This window comes from Perca flavescens, chromosome 9, assembly GCF_004354835.1.
Source record: "Perca flavescens isolate YP-PL-M2 chromosome 9, PFLA_1.0, whole genome shotgun sequence".
NCBI classification, from domain to species: Eukaryota; Metazoa; Chordata; class Actinopteri; order Perciformes; family Percidae; genus Perca; species Perca flavescens.
This window is the reverse complement of record NC_041339.1, coordinates 1,512,396-1,534,237: the sequence shown is the minus strand read 5'-3', so window position 1 is coordinate 1,534,237 and position 21,842 is coordinate 1,512,396. Positions and strand designations below refer to the sequence as shown.

Here is a 21,842-nt window from a genome sequence, read left to right as displayed (position 1 = left end):
CCCTCTCTATTTCAGTGTTTCCTTGAGGAGTATTTTCCTGATTCTGATGGACCGAGAGTGGGCAGTCTGATGGCAGTGATGGCAGTCATTGGAGGAATTGATGGGCGCCTCAGACTAGGAGGCCAAGTTATTCATGAGGAATATGGAGAGGGAACAGTCACTCGCATCACCCCAAAAGGACGCATCACTGTCCAATTTTATGAGATGAGGACTTGTAGGGTTTGCTTGCTCAGCCATCTCAAACCGGTATGGAAGGGTTTGGATTGACATATCTGTACATATAACCACATATATACCACATTAGCTCTCATTTTACTTTAATTCAATAGACCAATAAAATAATGATTTTCTTATTTGTTGCTGTCATTTTGCTCAGCTGCCTGCAGTATCCTTCAGTGTGCAGAACTTGCCCTTCACCGAGCCCATGCTTGCAGTTTGGGCCCAGCTGGTCAGCCTGGCTGGAAGCAGACTGGAGAAACAACACATGAAGAAGTCCCTCAGTCGAGGGCTTACAGGTACAGAAACCACAGAGAGATGCAAAAACAAATGTCGTAGACTTGATGTTATAAAATAATAAAAATAATAAATAATGTATAAAATATTAACCGATATTGACTGTATTTAAACACATTTCTGGTAAAGTGCCCTGGCAATACACATTAATTAATTGTTTGATAAATAATACCATATCTGTTTTCCAGTAATTGCCACGACGAAAGCTTTTAATCTGTAAGGGTTTGGTTGATTGTTCTAGTCTAGTTCTAAGGTCTAGTCCAGTGGATTTAATCAAACCTAAATTGTGTTTCCAGCTGACCAGGTGGACATCCATTTGCTGCGGTGCCAGCAGCTGAGGCTTTATATTTTAAAGGCGGCACGGGCCCTGCTCTCTCATCAGGACAAACTCAGGCAGATACTCTCCCAGGCGGCAGTTGTGGACATAGGACCCAACCCCAGTGGTAAGCCCTCACCCAGTGAAAGGCTGCGTTTTTGAGTCTTGAAAGTTTGTTAGGACAGTTTTTATGGAAAACTATTGCTGCTTAGTCCAGTTCAGTGTTGTACAAATGCTATTTATGCCCTGTTTCCATAGGACGTCACATCCAGTTGTATTTAACTGCATTTATTGTGTCATTTTGGTTTTGAATTGATTGGAGATTCATTGCAATTACAAAAAAAAAAAAAAAAAAAAAAAAAAAAAGTGCGTAGAAAATGTGTCTGAACCTCACATATCAGAGCATTCTTATAAGATATAAATTATTATTTGGATGTGTGTGGGTGGACATTTGGTCATGTTTGCACAATTAGTACAGTATTATTTTGATACAGAACAGCGGCTACTGTGTGGGAGTGCCTAATTAACCAATCTGCTTACCTTGCACACTTTGGAGATTTCCCTGAGACTGGGGTGTGGATGTAAACTGAGTTGTTCACAGAAGAAGTTTCAGGCACCATTTTGCTGTTATCTAGTTTTTCTGTTTGGGCTTTTTCATGACACCTCTCCATTTGTTTTATTTATTTTTTGTGTGCGCAGAGGACCCAGTGGTGTCATCTCCTGATGTGGGAGACTTGTCCCCTGAGGGTCCGCTGCCTCCATTGATCCTCCTGCAGCAGCTGCTGTCTGCTGCTACTCAGCCTTCCCCTATCAAAGCAATTTTTGACAGGCAAGAGATGGAGGTGAGTCACTTGGCCTCTCTCAGGTTCAGCATTGTAATGTTGCACACAGTAGAGCTGGTGTATTTGGTTTGAGCTCAGCGTAATCTGTGTATCGCTGTGTATGTAGGCTGCAGCTCTGGCAGTGTGTCAGTACCTAGCTGTGGAATCCACCCACCCGTCCTCTCCACTGTTTGAGGAGAGCAGCTCCAGTGAGGCCACCACGCCTGTCACCATACAACATGTCCGACCTCCCAAACAGAAGAAGCAGAAGACCTCCCCTGTACCTCCACTACCCATAGTCCTCCAGCTTATGGAGATGGGTTTCCCACGGAAAAACATTGAGTTTGCCTTGAAGTCGCTGTCTGGAACTACAGGCAGCGCCTCTGGTGTCCCAGGTATAATTTAATATGACACAAACTTGAATTTGTACAAAGGAATACTTGTTTGCAAAACTTTCCATCACTTTTACTCTAACTAAAACGCTGTAGCTGTCACTGCCACAGCATGTCTTCTATATTTGTGTCAATATGTGATATAATATTGGAGATCTACTTTTGGAGAGTAATTGAGCATATACATCAGGTGTTGAGGCTCTGGTGGGCTGGCTGCTGGACCATCCAGACGTTCACGTCACTGAGGTGTCAGATGCCGACACTGTGTCAGATGAATACTCTGATGAGGAGGTGCTAGAAGAGCTGGAGGAGGCCGAGCCGACATTCCCTGTGGTACATTACTTTCTCTTTTCATTTCTGCCATACCCCACTCAATAATAGACTGGGTCACTTGTCACAGAGCCTGTCAAATTCTCCTCATGACATGATTAATGTAATATTGCCTGTGTGTAATATTAGCCTCCAGGTGCAGTGGTGACTGAAAGCCAGACATTTAAGAAGAGATCAGATTTCCAAAGCAACGATGATTACGCAGTGTATGTGAGAGAGAACATTCAAGTAAGTTTTTTTTTTTTTTTTTAAAGCTGCTTTAATGAAATGTGACACAAGTCAGACAGATCCCTGATTTCTCTGCAGGTGGGGATGATGGTGAAGTGCTGCAGAACGTACGAGGAAGTATATGACGGAGATGTCGGCAAGGTGATCAAGCTGGACAGAGATGGGCTTCATGACTTAAATGTGCAGTGTGACTGGCAGCAAAAAGGAGGAACGTACTGGGTCCGCTACATCCACATCGAGCTACTTGGTAAGCGATTTTAATGTGACCTGATGCTTATAATGATAACGAGAAGTGAGTGCTTCTGTTAAAAAAACTTGGGAGCATTTTTTCTCTTCACCCTATGACAATTTCTTTGGGGTCATTATCATTATTATTTAAATTCTTTTCTTCAGGATTCCCACCACAAAGTTCCCCCTCCCACATAAAGATTGGTGACAAAGTGAGGGTGAAACCCACAGTCACCACACCAAAGTACAAATGGGGTTCTGTCACTCACAGGAGTGTTGGGGTTGTGAAAGGTAAGACATTTTCTGTAGCCTTTAAAATTGTCTTAAAAAAAAAAGTATCTTCAATTTTTGTTGTTTTGATTAACAGTTTTGTTGTTAAACAAAATACAAAACTGACAATTTACAACATGAACACATCCCCTCCTATCCTTAACCCCCCCGAACTCGTCATCACCAGATATTCCGTAGGACTTGGTTGTCAATTTAGGTACACTCATCTTCAATTTTTATTTTATTTATAATTTGAACAAACCCCTCTATTAAAGATGCTGTTTGCTGAATCCACTGTTTTCTGTACTAAGAGAGCTACATGTTGTTTTGTTTTTAGCTTTCAGTGCCAATGGAAAGGATGTGATAGTAGACTTCCCTCAGCAGTCCCACTGGACTGGCTTGTTGTCTGAAATGGAACTGGTGCCCAGTGTTCACCCTGGAGTGAGGTATGGATATATTTAAGGTGTCTGTCTGCCCAATTAACTATGTATCTCAATATGTTCAAGTGCAACTTGTCTCGTCTCCAGGTGTGATGGCTGTCAGATGTTTCCCATAAACGGCCCCAGATTCAAATGCAGGAACTGTGACGACTTTGACTTCTGTGAAAACTGCTTCAAGACCCGCAAACACAACACCAGGCATTCCTTTGGCAGAATCAACGAGCCTGGTTGGTCACACATTCACTTACATAGTATATGTGATGTTTTTATGTGTGCAACAACAGGCTTACCATTGTTTATTTCCCCTACAATTAGGCCAGTCTCCAGCATTCTGCGGCCGCTCAGGAAAACAGCTCAAGAAGCATCACAGCAGCCAGCGCGGGATGCTTATTGACGACTGGTCCCGTGCTGTCAAGAGCCTCAATGTCTCATCCTCCGTAAACCAGGCCTCACGCCTCATTGACTGCAGTGATCAGTGTTGGCAGTCCTCCGGCTCGCAGGGAAAGGCACGAGATTGAATTGCATACTCCAATAAGCTGCATGACAGTCTATTTAGTTTAGCTTTATTAAAGTGTAATGCATCACCTCCTGACACAATTTGGCTTTCTTTCCTCCACAGCACTGGATTCGTCTCGAGCTCTTCCCAGACGTTCTGGTGCACAGGCTGAAGATGACGGTGGATCCAGCGGACAGCAGCTACATGCCCTCACTAGTGGTGGTGTCAGGCGAGTTGATTTTATGTCGTTCTTTTAAAAGTTTACCAACATGGGTGTTTTTTTTTGCCTCTTAGTTTGCACCTGTGGGAGGAACCGCCGGAACTGGTGCGGGAGGTGGAGCGCTACCGGTTAGATCTGGTGGGGCTTACCTCTACGCACAGTCTCGGTTCTGGAACCATACTCCCGGATAGGGGTTGGACTCTTTTCTTCTCCGGAGTTGCCCAGGGTGTGAGGCGCCGGGCGGGTGTGGGGATACTCACAAGCCCCCGGCTGAGCGCCGCTACGTTGGAGTTTACCCCGGTGGACGAGAGGGTCGCCTCCCTACGCCTGTGGGTTGTGGGGGGAAAACTCTGACTGTTGTTTGTGCATATGCACCAAACAGGAGTTCGGAGTATTCGGCCTTCTTGGAGACCTTGAGTGGAGTCCTGCATGGGGCTCCAGTGGGGGGACTCCATTGTTCTGCTGGGGGACTTCAACGCGCACGTGGGCAATGATGGAGACACCTGGAGAGGCGTGATTGGGAGGAACGGCCTCCCTGATCTAAACCAGAGTGGTTGTTTGTTGTTGGACTTCTGTGCTAGTCATGGATTGTCTATAACGAACACCATGTTCGAACATAGGGATGCTCATAAGTGTACCTGGTACCAGAGCACCCTAGGCCAAAGGTCAATGATCGATTTTATAATCGTTTCATCTGATCTGAGGCCGTATGTTTTGGACACTCGGGTGAAGAGAGGGGCAGAGCTGTCAACCGATCACCATCTGGTGGTGAGTTGGGTCAGGGGGTGGGGGAAGACTCTGGACGGACCTGGTAAGCCCAAAAGTGTAGTGCGGGTAAATTGGGAACGTCTGGAGGAGGCCCCTGTCCGACAGACTTTCAACTCCCACCTCCGACGGAGCTTTTCGTGCATCCCTGTGGAGGCTGGGGGCATTGAACCCAAGTGGACAATGTTCAAAGTTTCCATTGCTGAAGCTGCGGCAAGGAGCTGTGGTCTTAGGGTCTTAGGTGCCTCAAGGGGCGGTAACCCACAAACACCGTGGTGGACACCGGTGGTCAGGGAAGCCGTCCGACTGAAGAAGGAGTCTTTCCGGGATATGTTATCCCGGAGGACTCCGGAGGCAGTTGCAGGGTACCGAAGGGCCCGAAGGGCTGCAGCCTCTGCCGTGAAAGAGGCAAAGCAGCGGGTGTGGGAGAAGTTTGGAGAAGACATGGAGAAGGACTTTCGGTCGGCACCAAGGTGCTTCTGGAAAACTGTTTGCCACCTCAGGAGGGGGAAGCGGGGAACCATCAGTAAGGATGGGACACTGTTGACCTCAACTGAGGAGGTAACAGGGCGGTGGAAGGAGCACTTTGAGGAACTCCTGAATCCGACTGATACGCCCTCTATGTTAGAGGCAGAGCTGGAGGATAACGGGGGATTGTCGTCGATTTCCCAGGCGGAAGTCACTGATGTAGTCAAACAACTCCACAGTGGCAAAGCCCCGGGGATTGATGAGATCCGTCCAGAAATGCTCAAGGCTCTGGGTGTGGAGGGGCTGTCCTGGTTGACACGCCTCTTCAACATTGCGTGGAAGTCTGGGACGGTGCCAAAGGAGTGGTGTGTGCCAATTACAGGGGTATCACACTTCTCAGCCTCCCTGGTAAAGTCTACTCCAAGGTGCTGGAAAGGAGGGTTCGGCCGATAGTCGAACCTCGGGTTTAGGAGGAACAATGCGGATTCCGTCCTGGTCGTGGAACAACGGACCAGCTCTTCACTCTCGCAAGGATCCTGGAGGGAGCCTGGGAGTATGCCCAACCGGTCTACATGCGTTTTGTGGATTTGGAGAAGGCGTATGACCGGGTCCCCCGGGAGATACTGTGGGAGGTGCTGCAGGAGTATGGGGTGAGGGGGTCTCTACTCAGGGCCATCCAATCTCTGTACGACCAAAGTGAGAGCTGTGTCCGGGTTCTCGGCAGTAAGTCGGACTCGTTTCAGGTGAGGGTTGGCCTCCGCCAGGGCTGCGCTTTGTCACCAATCCTGTTTGTAATATTTATGGACAGGATATCGAGGCGTAGTCGGGGTGGGGAGGGGTTGCAGTTCGGTGGGCTGGGGATCTCATCGCTGCTCTTTGCAGATGATGTGGTCCTGATGGCATCATCGGCCTGTGACCTTCAGCACTCACTGGATCGGTTTGCAACCGAGTGTGAAGCGGTTGGGATGAGGATCAGCACCTCTAAATCTGAGGCCATGGTTCTCAGCAGGAAACCGATGGAATGCCTTCTCCAGATAGGGAATGAGTCCTTACCCCAAGTGAAGGAGTTCAAGTACCTTGGGGTTTTGTTCGCGAGTGAGGGGACAATGGAGCGGGAGATCGGTCGGAGAATCGGGCGCAGCGGGTGCGGTATTACATTCAATCTATCGCACCCGTTGACGAAAAGAGAGCTGAGCCCAAGGCAAAGCTCTCAATCTACCGGTCAATTTTCGTTCCTACCCTCACCTATGGTCATGAAGGCTGGGTCATGACCGAAAGAACGAGATCCAGGGTACAAGCGGCCGAAATGGGTTTCCTCAGGAGGGTGGCTGGCGTCTCCCTTAGAGATAGGGTGAGAAGCTCAGTCATCCGTGAGGAGCTCGGAGTAGAGCCGCTGCTCCTTTGCGTCGAAAGGAGCCAGTTGAGGTGGTTCCGGCATCTGGTAAGGATGCCCCCTGAGCACCTCCCTAGGGAGGTGTTCCAGGCACGTCCAGCTGGGAGGAGGCCTCGGGGAAGACCCAGGACTAGGTGGAGGGATTATATCTCCAACCTGGCCTGGGAACGCCTCGGGATCCCCCAGTCGGAGCTGGTTAAATGTTGCTCGGGAAAGGGAAGTTTGGGGTCCCCTGCTGGAGCTGCTCCCCCCGCGACACGACACCGGATAAGCGGACGAAGATGGATGGATGGATGGATGGATAGTTTGCATTTGTAATCTACTGTTTGCTCTTCAAATAGTTCCTCTTACATTAACAACATGGTGTTCTTGACATTTTTAAGTTTTGATCATCATAAGTAATGTTTTTATTTTTCTTAATATACAGGTGGAAGCTCTTTGAACAACTTGATTGAGCTGAAGTCAATTAACATCAATCCTACAGACACCACTGTCCCTCTCCTGAGTGACTGTACTGAGGTTAGTTTGCTAACCCGTATTTTCCACTGGGAGCGTCAGTGCTGCATTCCGGTTTTGTTCGTCCTCCGCCACACGCCATACCACACCAGGAGCCTCTCAGAAGCGAAGCGTCTTGCTGCCCCACTCGCAGATTTTATTGTCTCTACAAGTACTTGAAAGAACAATCACATGTTTATTAGCTAGTATCTACCTTCCACTCCAAACACTCCCGCAATTAAACTCCATGCCTTCTCTTTTCTGGCATTGTCATGATAAAAAAGGATCTGTGATGTCGTATAATGTTAATATCTTGTGTTTTTTCCACCTCCCAAGATGAATCTCTTGTAGTCCATGGTGTTGTAGAGGAGACATATACGATATTGGGGGGGTGTCTTTTGGTAAATTGACTGGATGCTCTCGCTGTTCCACTTCTTGCTCTCGCCCCCACTCCTTGGGTGAAAAATAGACATGGCACGTATCTTTAGCGGAGCAGCTTCACGCACATTTCTGGGACGCGCCTGGTGGAATATCAAACATTGACTTGCATGGCCGTGATTGCTTGCCTAGACACGCCTAGTGGAATATAGTGGTCAGACCTAATAATTGACATCAACTTGACTTCTAATCATTGTTTATTACCCTAAAGATTGGTGTTGTAATAACTTCAACGGTGTCTTTCCCCCAGTATCACAGATACATCGAGATTGCAATCAAGCAGTGCCGCAGCTCTGGTATAGACTGCAAGATTCACGGGCTTGGCATTGTTGGACGCATCAGAGCCGAGGATGAAGACCTGGCCACAGTCCCTTTCCTGGCATCTGACAATGAAGAAGAGGATGATGACAAAACTGCCACTGGGAGGTATGACGGGCCAAGGAATAAATGTTTCAGTGCTAGATTGTCAAACGCATGAAGGAATAAGTGTGGTTGTAGATGTTTTCCTCATCTTTAGCAAGCATGAGAAATCTGGCAGGGGGTTCTACTGATGCAGGGCAATCAATTTGATAAGTGAACCACTAAATTGAGGATGTAGAGCATGTGTCTGCTGACATAGCTTAATAGATGTTGATGTATATATGCCCACAGGTGCATGGCTTCATGCCATTATGAAAGCTTACCATGGTTGGGGACCATTAAGCTACATTAAGAGTTTTCCCTACCATTATAAGACTTGGCACCACCTAAGCCGAATGAATGTAAAATCAATGTGGGCATCAGAACTAACTAAATGACTTTTCTCAGATCTAATGATTGTAGGTCCCTTGTGGACTTCTTTAGCAAGTTTTTTTTTTACAACATTTTAGACACAGATACGGTAATAATAATAGTCCAAAATGATATGAAATTGCATTTTTTTAATGTATTTACGGAGTGTGTTTGATCTATTTCCCGTATTGAAAATTAACTATACAGCAAGGTTAACTTGAACATGGCTGTTTGGGAAAAAATAAAAATAAAAATAAGAACATTTAAATGAAGCTAACGTGAATACATATGCAGGATCTCACTTTTTTTTGTCCTTTAGTCTTGCTCGGAAGAAGTCATCAGGGTTGGAGTCTGCAGCCACCATCAGGACCAAAGTGTTTGTCTGGGGGCTGAATGACAAGGACCAGTTGGGAGGACTCAAGGGTTCTAAGGTGCAGCTTGTGTATATTTAACCCAACATTAGCCAATTGCTAAACTAGCCTATGGTTTACATGCCTCAAATCCTCTCTATAAAGGGCTAACTAAGTTAGTCTGAGCTGTGCACAACACCCATATTATGAATTGAAACGTGTTCTTCTAGTCATTATATTGATCGCTAGTATCTCCAAACAGTGATGGAAGCAGTATTCCAATTTTTACTTGTGTAAGAGTATAAAGGTATTAGTGGCAAAATGCACTTTAAGTATCAAAAGTAAAAGTATTTTATGCAGCAGAATGGCCCCTTTTAAAGTGGTATTATTTTACGTTATTAAGTTATTAGATTATTATCACTGCTGAATTGACATTTTGATGTTATAGCTGGTCAAGGTGGAGGTCGTGTTAACTATGTAACCTAGTGCGGTAGTTTATAACAATGTGTCTTTATAAGATGACTATAATGTTTTGAATGTAAAATTCAAACCATTCACCTTCAAGTGACAAGTAACTATAGCTGTTAATTTAGTGCAGTAAAATAATTTCCCTTTTTGTAGTGAAGTAGAAGTATGAAGTAGAATACAATGAAAATGCAGTAGTGATACAATACACTGTATTATGCTTTGGAACTTTCCACAAGTGAACCCAGTGTATCGGATCTGCAACACAGGCCAATGCTCTGTCTTGTAATTATGTAGCAATGTGTGCTTACTGTTTGATAAGCCACATTTGAGGATGTGACACTGTAGAAAATGTACAGCAGAGGGGACCAGACACATCCTTTGGGTGAACGTGTGGGAGTAGCTCAGAAGCTGCTGCATTCTCTAATCAGTTTTGTTTGTGTCCCTCACAGATCAAGGTGCCCTCCTTCTCTGAAACTCTCTCTGCACTCAATGTGGTACAAGTGGCCGGTGGGTCCAAAAGCCTCTTTGCAGGTGGGTGATAAATGTTTTTGGAGTTTATGTTCTCCTATAACATGCACATATGTTGTATCTAACCATTGTGTCACTGTTGCAGTGACGGTCGAGGGGAAGATTTATGCGTGTGGAGAGGCCACTAACGGCAGGTTAGGCCTGGGCCTGTCCAGTGGGACCATCCCTATCCCCCGTCAGATCACTGCACTCAGTAACTACGTGGTGAAGAAGGTCGCCGTGCATTCCGGGGGGCGCCACGCCATGGCCCTAACTGTGGATGGGAAGGTCTTCTCCTGGGGAGAGGGAGACGACGGCAAACTGGGACACTTCAGCAGAATGTACGTTAGCTTGCACAGATGCTGCCGTGGCAGTAGCTCAGTCCGTAGGGAGTTGTGTTGGGAACCGGAGGGTCGCTGGTTCAAGTCCACATATGGACTGAAGTACAGAGTGTGGACTGGTAGCTGGAGATGTGGCAGTTTACCTCCTGGGCACTGCCAATGTGTTCTTGAGCAAGGCATAGTGCAAACATTTTAATTTCCCCACTGGGGATCAATAAAAAGTATATTTTAAAAAGAAATGTATGTTTTTTCATCTTAGGAACTGTGACAAGCCTCGGTTGATTGAGGCACTAAAGACTAAGCGAATCCGCGACATCGCCTGTGGCAGCTCTCACAGTGCGGCAATCACCTCCAGTGGTGAGCTGTACAGCTGGGGTTTGGGGGAATATGGACGCCTTGGACATGGAGACAACACTACTCAGCTGAGACCAAAACTGGTATGTCTATTTCTCCTATCTCACCCCTTTCTTCACTTCACAGGAACACTGATGGGCTTAAGTTTACTAATGGGCAAAATAATCACAGAAATTTACAGCACTGAGAATGTTTGAGTTTCTTTGAATGAGAATTTTTCAGCTGAGGTATTATAAGAGCTTGATACAGTTTATGATGTTTTGTTGCTTTGAATCCTATGTTACTATGAAGTGTTTAAATTGACCATGCACTCCTTCTTGCTGTGTCTCCTAGGTAAAGGTGCTTCTAGGCCACCGTGTTATCCAGGTGGCTTGCGGGAGCAGGGATGCTCAAACTCTAGCCCTCACTGATGAAGGTATTTCTTTTAATGCACTTAAAGGCATTCCTTTTAGACCATTAGTAGCACTAGAGATTTATGTTCTGAACGAGTCCTAGTGTTGATTGTATTTTAATGTTACACACAGTGCATTTTGGTCCGAAATTTTGAATGTAAACAAAAAATACCTTTTTATAACGTTCGGTTTTCTTTTGGCTTAGATAGATGTGGTTTACTTTCTAGTTGGTAATGTATGTTTTAATTTGTGTTAGGGCTGGTGTTCTCCTGGGGAGATGGGGATTTTGGGAAGCTGGGCCGTGGAGGCAGTGAAGGCTGCAACATCCCCCAGAACATCGAGAGGCTCAACGGGCAGGGTGTCTGCCAAATTGAATGTGGAGCACAGTTCTCCTTGGCTCTTACTAAATCTGGAGTTGTGTGGACCTGGTAAGATGGATGACCGATACAGTAACTGTACCTCATCATTTATCATTGGTCCTTTTGTTTTCCGATGAGCGTTTACGGTTTGTATTTCCAAACAGGGGCAAAGGTGACTATTTCCGACTGGGCCATGGCACTGATGTCCATGTGCGGAAGCCCCAAATGGTGGAGGGACTGAGGGGCAAAAAGATTGTCCATGTTGCTGTTGGAGCACTGCACTGCTTGGCTGTTACAGAAACAGGACAGGTTTGTACTGACCACCACCATCAGTTTTATAAACCAGAGCGCAAAGTTCAGGCACTCGGCTCATTTACTACCATGGCACTGTTCCAGATGTGTCAATTTCCCCTCCTTTAGTGGGACTTTATTTATCGACTCTCACTCTACGTTTTCAGGCACCTCTGACCTTTACTGTTACACAGCCAGTTTCACCTTGTATTATACCTTTCCACGTAACAAATTTAATAATGTAAGCACATCGCTTCCTATGATGAGAGGCAGCTACTCAATATTTGACCACTTTAACAGGGTTGTTAAGATTGAGTGATGCCTTTACTTTTTCTTGTGTGGCTTTTCTTTTAAGGTTCCTACACATTAAGCAGTGTATCTAAAAGTATGGAAAGTAAAGTCCATGATTTTCTATCTTGTTTCTCTGTCAGGTGTATGCGTGGGGCGACAATGATCATGGGCAGCAGGGCAACGGCACTACCACAGTTAACAGGAAGCCCACCCTGGTGCAGGGTCTGGAGGGACAGAAGATAACTCGTGTGGCCTGTGGCTCCTCCCACAGCGTGTCCTGGACCACCGTGGATGTGACCACTCCCTCAGTTCATGAGCCCGTACTTTTCCAGACGGCCAGGGACTCCCTCGGAGCATCCTATTTAGGTAATCCTCCCTTTGCTTGCAGCCTATTAACACATCACATCCAATCTTTCCTGATGGTTGGAATTTTAATGGGGGTTGGTTAGATGCGAAGCAGCTCTTGGAACTGCTTATAAATGTCTCATGAACTTTGTTTAGCAGACTGCAGATTGTCCACAAGGGGGAGCTGGACTGTCATTGTCAGACCAGGGCCTGTATCTATCAAACTGCTAAAAGTGAAATTTTGGACTTAAGATCAGAGATCGGCCAGTGACCGTAATTGGCCAGTTTTCACATGCTCGGCCATGACCGGCAGGTCAGTCTAACATATGCCGATTTCATGCTGGTCAATGCTACAATTACCTGACAACATAAGTTATAGAGTTACAGTTCTCAAGGTCGCACGCGCACACGTACGCGACAGCACGGCCTCTTTTTTTTTCCTTTCTCTCAACTTTTCCGCCGCGTGTGGCGTGTACCCGCTCGCAGTGTGAAGCGCGTGTCGGCGATATTCTCGCACATGTAGGGAACCTTGTGAATTAACCTGCAACATGTCAGCTGTTTGGACATTCTTCAGCGTATGTGCAGAAGTTAAGAAGTTTGCAATATGCAACACCTGCAAGGAAAAAGTAGGACATGGAGGGACGACGCCAAAAACCAGAATCACTTTTTTTTAGTTGGATATTGGATGTGAAAAGAAGAAAATGGTTCTAACGTTGCACTTTAGATGTGTGTGAATTTCACACACCAGGAGTAATTTATATAGTTCTATTTTATAGTGATCCATTATCTGTTAAAAAAATGTTCTATGTTCTGTGCAAAATGTTCTATTAAAGAAAAGAATATTTGTGTGTGCTGTAAAGTGGTTAGAAAAAATGAAATCGGAATTGACTAAAATTGGTATCGGCTGGCCTAACTCAGAGAAAATCGGAATCGGCCTAGAAAGTTGTAATCGGTGCATTTCTACTTAAGATAAATGTAAAAATGCCTTCTTCTTTTCTTTTTTTTTTTGCTTCCATCTCAGCCAATTTGTTATTTTATCCCTATTTCTATATTTATATAAGGTATTACTAATGTGACAGATTTGTGTTTTTATATATATATATATATTAATAATAATAATAATAATAATAATAATAATAATATAATCAATAAAATAATCAATATCAATATATAAAATTAACTTTCAGAAAACTAAAGTAAAAAAAGAATGACCAATGGGCAGATGATTGGTAATTCTTGTCTCTGATTGGCTATTTTTGCTCTGAGCATACATATGATTAATCGTGTGATCACTTGAGAGCAACTCTTAAGTTACTCTTACATTTTTCTGTAAATAGTGCGTCTTCATTTTTAACAGTAAAGAAAATTTGGTCTTTAGTGCATTCTAAAGTGTGTTCACTCCGAGGGGTTGCGATGATTCACGTCGCTTTAATCATGTATGTTTGATCACAGACTCTATTGGAATCATTTGTGTTTAATCGCGTTTCTTGCGTTACCCGCCGGTGTAGCTTTCCATCATCAATATGGCCGAAAAATTAAAGGGCCACAAAGTCTCAATTCCTACTTTGTCAGGTCTGTCTGCAAGATGACAAGCAAACAACTTTTAAAATGCTTGTTTTCTGAATTAAGTTTGGATTGAACAGGGCTATGCTAACATTGCAGCTGCTCCATCAACACACCAATAGACACATCATTTCAGAACTTACCAGGTAGTCCAACTTCCATGCTTTTTTTTTTTTTTCTCTCCACAAGAAAGCTCCTTTTCCTTCCGGTCTCTGTACAAATAATGAAGTACTATAGAGCTCTGGGTGCCACAGACAGCTACAAACATTTGTTCCTCCATTTCTGATATAATAGTGTCAGGACATCAGCAGAATCTAAACATGATAGGCTTTTAACGACACCTCATCACAAGTCTCAAATTTCTAGCTCAATTGAAATTCGCATATCCACGTCTTTGCATTGGCTTTGTATGATTTTGCACGAAACGCAGGCGGTTTGAATGCACCATTAGTTTGATATACGTATATGGGCCCAGTTGTACACTGGCCAACCTGTGCCACCTGAAGAACAATATTAGCAGAATCTTTTTCAGACATTTAGTCAGCTATATAAAAGGAAAAACATGCAGTTGCAACACTAATGCCTGCATAGTTGCATAAGCTATTGCTTTCCTTGCCTGTAGATAGGAGACATGGACATTCAACATCTCCCCATCTAGACGGCTGTTGCAGTTAATTGACTTAGCGAGAGGTAGCACAGGTTGGCCTGGGACTGCAGGGCTGAATCTGCTGGCCCTGCAGCTCTGCAACTGGCTGATAATGGATGGAGCTGATTTAAGGTGCTTCACATCAAAATAGTGTGTGTCACTGTTTTGGTGTTGTACACTGCAGGTGTCCAGTCAGACAGTGACTCATCAGCTGTAAACAACAAGATGAGCGGGCAGAGCAGCGTGAAGACTAATCGACCCTCGCTGGCCAAGATTCTCCTCAGTCTGGATGGCAACTTGGCCAAACAGCAGGCTCTGTCTCATGTCCTGTCAGCCCTCCAAGTCATGTATGCAAGGTATGTCGTCTACAGGGTTTAAAATATATCCTCTCCTGGTGAGTCAGAAGACTATGATGCACACCATGCAACTGTAACACAACTAGTTCAAGTCTAGTTAAGGACCTTTGTCACATGCCACATCCCCCTCTTGTTTTTTCAGTATTTCTTGTTGCACTGCACTCTCAGCCCTTAAATAAAAAGCAAAAATGAAATGTGATGTACACACAAAGATCTCCAAAACTGTCAACAACACGTTTGGGAAAAGGCATCAAAACAGAATAGCTGAGAAGATAAAAAGAAAGAGGAATTACAATCTCATAAAATAACAAAAATAATAAATAGGCACAATCATTAAGTCAGTTAAAGTGTGTATGATTTGGTATTCTAATATAGTTTTGATTGTTGGACAGTCAGAACCTTGAACAAGAGTATAGGATCAGGATCACCGGTTAACATCTTATTTTCAAACTAGAGATGAACGACGCCCTGCTGAAGCATTAATTCTTCACAGGAGGAGATAAAAGTGTGTATGACCTCTAAACACCTTCCTCAGCTGACTGGCACTGGTAATTGTCATTGGTCGGTATAACTGTTGACAGGATGTGTTGTGTGTTTCCCCCAGGGATGCAGTGGTCGGTGCTCTGATGCCAGCCAGCATGATTCTGCCAGCAGAGTGTCCTTCCAGCTCACCCGTTCCCCCATCAGACTCCTCATCCTCATCCAGCGTGAGTGATGAAGAAGGTCCTCCCGTCCTGCCTGAAACTGAGGAACGAGTCAGCCCTAATCCCTGGCAAGACAAGAAGGGAGAGGTGAGGATCATAGTGACTTTAATTTACAAACACCAACTGTGGCTCTGAAAAACATAATGTGTAATAAAAGTCATTTGAGGTGTTTCTATGCTATTCAGTTTTTTTTTTCTCCCATAAAAGCACTGCCTCAACGGCATTTTGTGCTGATTTATGTAAAACCATATTTACCAGTTGTGCAGATGCAACCATCAGCAAACTATATTTGTTTCCAACTTGGAAACACCAAAAACTCTCACAGGGCTTTGATCATAATTACAACTCTTAAGTTTTCTACCACAACTTCTTCTCCATTTTCATTCTGGGTCTTTAAGTTTTAACCTTTAAGATTTCTGTCCTGGTTGTTTTGGTTATTATTTGATATTCCCGCTTTTGAGAATGAATACAGGCTATAATACAATCACTATAGCACTCAATATTAAAATTATATTAAAGTATAAACTAGAAGGGCACTCGGAGAGAGCAGACCCCTGCCAAGGCCCTTTCTTGCAATGTGAACGAAAGTGTAAGTTTCTTAATGTGATGTACTTTATTTAGAAATTTAAAAAATAATTGAATTGTGTGAACCCTACCATGTGTATTTTTGTGTGTGTGTGAGGCTCCCTCATCAGAAGATGCCGTCACCCCATCATCAGCTATGACTCCCTCTGCTTCTGGCGCCTCCTCGCGTCCTTTCATCCCCGTCACCGATGACCCCGGAGCAGCCAGCATCATAGCTGAAACCATGACTAAGACAAAAGAGGTTAGTCTGTCTAACTGAGCATACATGTTTGGTAGGGCTGGGACCATATGCTATATATATATATATATATATATATATATCTATCAATTTGTATTGTGATTTTCATTTATTGCGATTCTGGAAGTATTGCGATTCGACACTATTGAGTATTGCGATTTTCTTTTTCTTCTTTAACAAAAACAAAAGTTGCATAATACACTTCTAGAGACAATATATCATGAGACATAGTCAGTCTGACATTTATTTCATTTGTAAAGCAGCACATAACATGGATTTTCTGCATGTACTTCTTTCGCTCTGTTGTGCTGAAAACAGATATGATGCAGTCGCCGTTAGCACCGTAATTAAGTCACATGTAGCTAACTCAGCCATTTTCTTGTATTATGTCTATCTTCAGGACTCTGAGAACCAGAGTAAGGTGGTTGGTCCAGAGCCTCAGTACCTCGATGAGTTCACGAGTCTGCTTGTGCCTGATGATACACGTGTAATGGTGGACGTGCTCAAATTGGCGGTGTCTTGTCGCTCTGGGGAGAAGGGCAAGGAGGTGCTGTCCGCTGTGCTGTCTGGCATGGGTACAGCTTATCCACAGGTGATTTACTGCATGCTCTTATTGATTCCATGAAGGCCTTGTGATTCATAGGATGTTGGTAACATCTGACACCTTCGGGTCTCCGGTGTGTGCAGGTTGCTGATATGCTGCTGGAGTTGTGTGTCACCGAGTTAGAGGACGTTGCCACAGACTCACAGAGTGGCCGTCTGTCATCCCAGCCAGTTGTTGTGGAGAGCAGCCATCCGTACACAGATGACACCTCTACCAGTGGTACTGTGAAGATCCCAGGTAAAAAAGGGGAAAAGGAGGCACTCTTTATTTTATAGCTTAGTTTGACTTTGGGTAAATGTTTTTACCTAGAGCAACATTCTTCAGAATGATGCTGAGATCTTGTTTTGTTTTGTAGGTGCTGAGGGTCTGAGGATAGAGTTTGACCGACAATGTTCAACTGAGCGACGCCACGACCCGTTGACAATCATGGATGGAGCCAATAGGATTGTCTCTGTCAGATCAGGTGATGAGAGGAAGAAGACCGTAAAGCTATATAGTCATTGAGTGTGTGCCAATGAATTAAAAATTAATGTGGTGGCATGCTGGGTGTGTTTCAGGTCGGGAGTGGTCTGACTGGTCCAGTGAGTTAAGGATCCCAGGAGATGAACTCAAATGGAAATTCACCAGTGATGGCTCTGTCAACGGCTGGGGCTGGCGCTTCACCGTCTACCCCATCATGCCTGCTGCTGGTGAGCCCCATCTAACACTTACAACAAAATGCTGCTGACACTACTTTTGTCACCAGATGTTAAACTAAACAGAGTTACCAGTAAAGAAACACTCTGTATTTTGGCATTAATAAACCTCTCACACACAATTCATATGTCATTTGACAGGGTATGTTTTTGAAATCATACTATAATTGAACCACTGCACTAGCACATACACAGACTGAGCCTTTTTCGTGTCTTTCCTCAGGCCCTAAAGACTTGCTGTCTGATCGCTGTATCTTGTCCTGTCCCTCCATGGACTTGGTCACCTGTCTGCTGGACTTCAGGCTCAGCTTTGCCTCCAACAGGAGCATTGTGCCTCGCCTAGCTGCTTCCCTTGCTGCCTGTGCCCAGCTTAGTGCACTAGGTACAGTATGATTGTCCTGATCCACCATGCAATGGCTTTACCATAGACATAATGTTAGAAGTAAAATACATATTCATGTTGCATTTAATTTTGTCCAGCTGCTGGACACAGGATGTGGGCTCTGCAGAGACTACGAAAGCTTCTGACCACAGAGTACGGTCAGTCCATCAACATAAACAGGCTGCTGGGTGACAGTGAGGGCGAGGCTCGCTCTATGGTGAGTACAGTGTGAACCCACCGATGAAAAATACTTGCTAAACAGCCCAACTGAAATATTAATATTAATTTATATAATTATTACCACGTTATATGGAAAACATATTGCAGTAATGGATAACTGATTGGAACATAGCTGTTATTATACCATTTGGTTACACAATGTTGAACAAATTTCACCCATGTGTGTCACTTTTCAGTCTTTATTTCATATATGGTCACTTACCTTGTACAAGCAGATATATTTAGGTCATTAATCAATTTAGTTTTGCTATGGTACCTGAATTTGTTTTTGTTGTAATATTTGTGTGTAGCTGAGAGGGATGCTACACACAAATATTACAACGAAAACAAATTCAGGTACCATAGCAAAACTAAATTGGCTACACAATGGCATCGCTCTTTTCCATTGTTATTGTGTTCTTTATTTTTATTTTCTTGATGTTAACATGATTTGTTCCATTGATTATATTTTTTCCCCATAATGGTACCTTTTTGTTATATACTGTATTTGCTTTCCACTCTCTTAGCTAACTTCTCCGTCCTTCACCTCACATGCCATGTTCTGTTATGCTTTGTGAAATTCTTGGAGAACTGTAACAATGACAAAAATGAACAAACACAGGGATTTTTAATGGAGCCCCTTATTTAGTCTTTTTTAATAATGATGAAATTGACTGATGATCTATTTTCTTTCAGAGTTTCACCGGCAGTGCGTTGGCTGCTCTAGTCAAAGGGCTACCAGAGGCTCTGCAGAGGCAATATGAGTACGAGGACCCCATTGTCAGGGGAGGAAAGCAGCTGCTTCATAGTCCATTTTTCAAGGTTTGCTCACAGTTGTTTCCCTACCAACACAATTGCAGCATAGGTTGAGAGTGTATTGGACTTTTATAGACCGAGGCTAATTTTTTAACATTTTTTTCAGGTCTTGGTTGCTCTTGCCTGCGATCTTGAGCTGGATACCTTACCCTGCTGTGCAGAGACCCATAAGTGGGCCTGGTTCCGCCGATACTGCACCGCCTCCAGAGTGGCTGTAGCTCTAGACAAGAGAACCTCTCTACCAAGAGCTTTCCTGGATGAGGTGAGTGTGCCAGGCTGTGCTGTCTGTGTTAGCCTTCACTTTTTTCCGTCACACATTGACATGAGAATGTTCTTAATCCGTTTTCCTCCATTATTCCTGTCCCTTTGAAGGTTACAAAAAAAATTTGTGAGCTCATGGCCGATCACGAAAGCATGAATGGCCTCCATGAGAGTCACGACTTGTTCAAACGCGAGCACGACGAGCAGCTAGTACAGTGGATGAACCGACGACCAGACGACTGGACCCTCTCTGCTGGGGGGAGCGGCACCATCTACGGCTGGGGCCACAACCACAGAGGCCAGCTGGGGGGCATTGAGGGGGCAAAGGTCAAAGTGCCCACTCCCACTGAAGCCCTCGCAACACTGCGGCCGGTGCAGCTTATCGGCGGGGAGCAGACTCTGTTTGCTGTCACTGCTGATGGAAAGGTCGGTCTCTCCTTTTATCACAAGCTACAGTTTTTAAATCAACCTGTGTAGGCTGGACACTGCAACAAGTATTGATCAACAGTGTCGATCTGATGACTTCCAGGAAAATGTAATATAGTGTCATACTAATATATAGTTTGTCTTGATCCTCAGCTGTACGCAACAGGATATGGAGCTGGGGGCAGATTGGGTATCGGAGGCACAGAGTCTGTGTCCACCCCCACTCTGCTGGAGTCCATCCAACATGTCTTCATTAGGAAAGTGGCTGTAAACTCTGGAGGGAAGCACTGCCTAGCGCTGTCCTCTGAGGGAGAAGTCTACTCATGGGGAGAGGCAGAGGATGGAAAACTTGGCCATGGGAACAGAAGGTCGAGATTGAATCAAAGATAGCCTCTTCTGTTTGCATCTTCCATTATCAGTTCAAAACATACACAATGTCAATATAAGTCATGCAACTGCAAGAATTGATGGTATAGGGTTGTTTTTTTATAGTAACAATGACTCCTCTTGACTTTAGCCCCTGTGACCGTCCTCGTGTAATCGAGTCTCTGAGGGGAGTGGAAGTGGTGGATATCGCAGCCGGAGGGGCCCACAGCGCCTGCATCACTGCCAGTGGAGAGCTCTTCACCTGGGGCAAGGGTCGCTACGGACGACTGGGCCATGGAGACAGCGAGGACCAGCTCAAACCCAAGCTGGTCAGTGATTATTTAGCTCAGTTTCTCACGCAACTCAAAATACTGTGCTGTATACATATAGTGAGTGAACTGCAAGGTTTGTCAGTACACTGAAAAGGCTCGAAAATACCTGTCAACCCAAAGTGTTTCAGCGACATTTATGTCTCTCAGTGTTTGGACAGGAATCAAACCAGTTACTCTGCCTCACTCTGACAAGGTTTCCCAGACAATCACAGTGGGCTAAAGCTGATGTTTTTGTCTGTGTGGTTTATCCAGGTGGATGCACTACAGGGTCACAGGGTCATTGATGTAGCCTGTGGCAGTGGGGACGCCCAGACACTGTGTCTAACAGACGATGACATGGTCTGGTCCTGGGGAGACGGGGACTACGGCAAATTGGGCCGGGGAGGCAGTGACGGCTGCAAAATCCCAATGAAGGTAAGACCATTTACACAGCAGTGTGCACTGGAGCATCACTTTATTCTTGCCTTTTTTCCCCCTAGTTATTTTATACAGGAAGGGACCACAGTATGTTGAATGCTACATGGTAAGCAAACATGTGTTAAAAGCTTTAAAAAAAAGAAAAGAAAATCATTTTTATTAATTTACATTTCTATTTGTACATCTCTTAGATTCGTCCCATTCTGTTTCAGTGAAACAAAAGGGAGTTTTGTTTTTAAATGGATGATCTTATTGCATATACAAACACATAACATGGCATAATCAAAGAGATCAGAGGTGTTTTTCATAATGGTCCATCAAATGATTAACAAATTAATTTCTTTATTTCAGATTGACTCTCTCACTGGCCTCGGGGTGGTCAAAGTGGAATGTGGCTCTCAGTTTTCTGTGGCTCTTACTAAGCCTGGGGCAGTGTACACATGGTACGTACAGCACAGAGTAGAGGATCTTTCATGGCCTCTTGTTTCACTGTTGTTGTTAGAGGCTCAGTTGTGTATACTATATGTATATCATCATGTTATTCTTAGGGGGAAAGGGGACTATCATCGGCTGGGCCATGGCTCTGACGACCACGTTCGACGGCCCCGACAGGTTCAGGGACTACAAGGAAAGAAAGTCATCGCCATCGCCACAGGGTCACTGCACTGTGTGTGCTGCACAGAGGATGGTAGGATTGGCCATTTTATGCATAATCTTCCTATTTATATACACTACCAGTCAAAGTTTTGAACACACTTTCTCAGACAAGTAAATGGGAAAGTGTGTCTAAACCTTGACTGGTAAATGTATTTGTCAGTTTATTTCAGATCAGTTTATTGTACAAATCTCTTTGCCATCTTGCCAGTTGGTATCTTTGAGTCCCAACAGTTTAGCTAAATCGGGATGGATTGCAGCTTCACAGAAAGGCTTTGTTGTTGTGTTTGGCTCAG

General features: G+C 44.5%; 1 protein-coding gene across 2 annotated transcripts in view; it reads left to right on the top strand.

Moving 5' to 3' along the window:
* The window catches only part of herc2 (HECT and RLD domain containing E3 ubiquitin protein ligase 2), a 55,292-nt gene that overhangs the window by 23,072 nt on the left and 10,378 nt on the right, over positions 1–21,842 (top strand). For both annotated transcript variants that reach the window (XM_028588280.1, XM_028588281.1), the window contains exons 42-81: positions 16–246; positions 377–515; positions 810–956; positions 1,529–1,671; positions 1,778–2,045; positions 2,233–2,375; positions 2,502–2,600; positions 2,679–2,847; positions 2,994–3,119; positions 3,436–3,544; positions 3,626–3,765; positions 3,854–4,044; positions 4,158–4,263; positions 7,308–7,399; positions 8,064–8,239; positions 8,904–9,015; positions 9,852–9,933; positions 10,016–10,250; positions 10,510–10,687; positions 10,938–11,019; positions 11,253–11,424; positions 11,520–11,664; positions 12,078–12,303; positions 14,676–14,847; positions 15,452–15,638; positions 16,234–16,377; positions 16,775–16,966; positions 17,062–17,215; positions 17,334–17,441; positions 17,536–17,667; positions 17,897–18,055; positions 18,154–18,272; positions 18,971–19,096; positions 19,197–19,352; positions 19,463–19,777; positions 19,931–20,145; positions 20,295–20,472; positions 20,728–20,889; positions 21,244–21,335; positions 21,441–21,580. In XM_028588280.1, the coding sequence (XP_028444081.1) occupies positions 16–246; positions 377–515; positions 810–956; positions 1,529–1,671; positions 1,778–2,045; positions 2,233–2,375; positions 2,502–2,600; positions 2,679–2,847; positions 2,994–3,119; positions 3,436–3,544; positions 3,626–3,765; positions 3,854–4,044; positions 4,158–4,263; positions 7,308–7,399; positions 8,064–8,239; positions 8,904–9,015; positions 9,852–9,933; positions 10,016–10,250; positions 10,510–10,687; positions 10,938–11,019; positions 11,253–11,424; positions 11,520–11,664; positions 12,078–12,303; positions 14,676–14,847; positions 15,452–15,638; positions 16,234–16,377; positions 16,775–16,966; positions 17,062–17,215; positions 17,334–17,441; positions 17,536–17,667; positions 17,897–18,055; positions 18,154–18,272; positions 18,971–19,096; positions 19,197–19,352; positions 19,463–19,777; positions 19,931–20,145; positions 20,295–20,472; positions 20,728–20,889; positions 21,244–21,335; positions 21,441–21,580 (6,262 nt within the window). The remainder of the gene's footprint in view (positions 1–15; positions 247–376; positions 516–809; positions 957–1,528; positions 1,672–1,777; positions 2,046–2,232; positions 2,376–2,501; positions 2,601–2,678; positions 2,848–2,993; positions 3,120–3,435; positions 3,545–3,625; positions 3,766–3,853; positions 4,045–4,157; positions 4,264–7,307; positions 7,400–8,063; positions 8,240–8,903; positions 9,016–9,851; positions 9,934–10,015; positions 10,251–10,509; positions 10,688–10,937; positions 11,020–11,252; positions 11,425–11,519; positions 11,665–12,077; positions 12,304–14,675; positions 14,848–15,451; positions 15,639–16,233; positions 16,378–16,774; positions 16,967–17,061; positions 17,216–17,333; positions 17,442–17,535; positions 17,668–17,896; positions 18,056–18,153; positions 18,273–18,970; positions 19,097–19,196; positions 19,353–19,462; positions 19,778–19,930; positions 20,146–20,294; positions 20,473–20,727; positions 20,890–21,243; positions 21,336–21,440; positions 21,581–21,842) is intronic.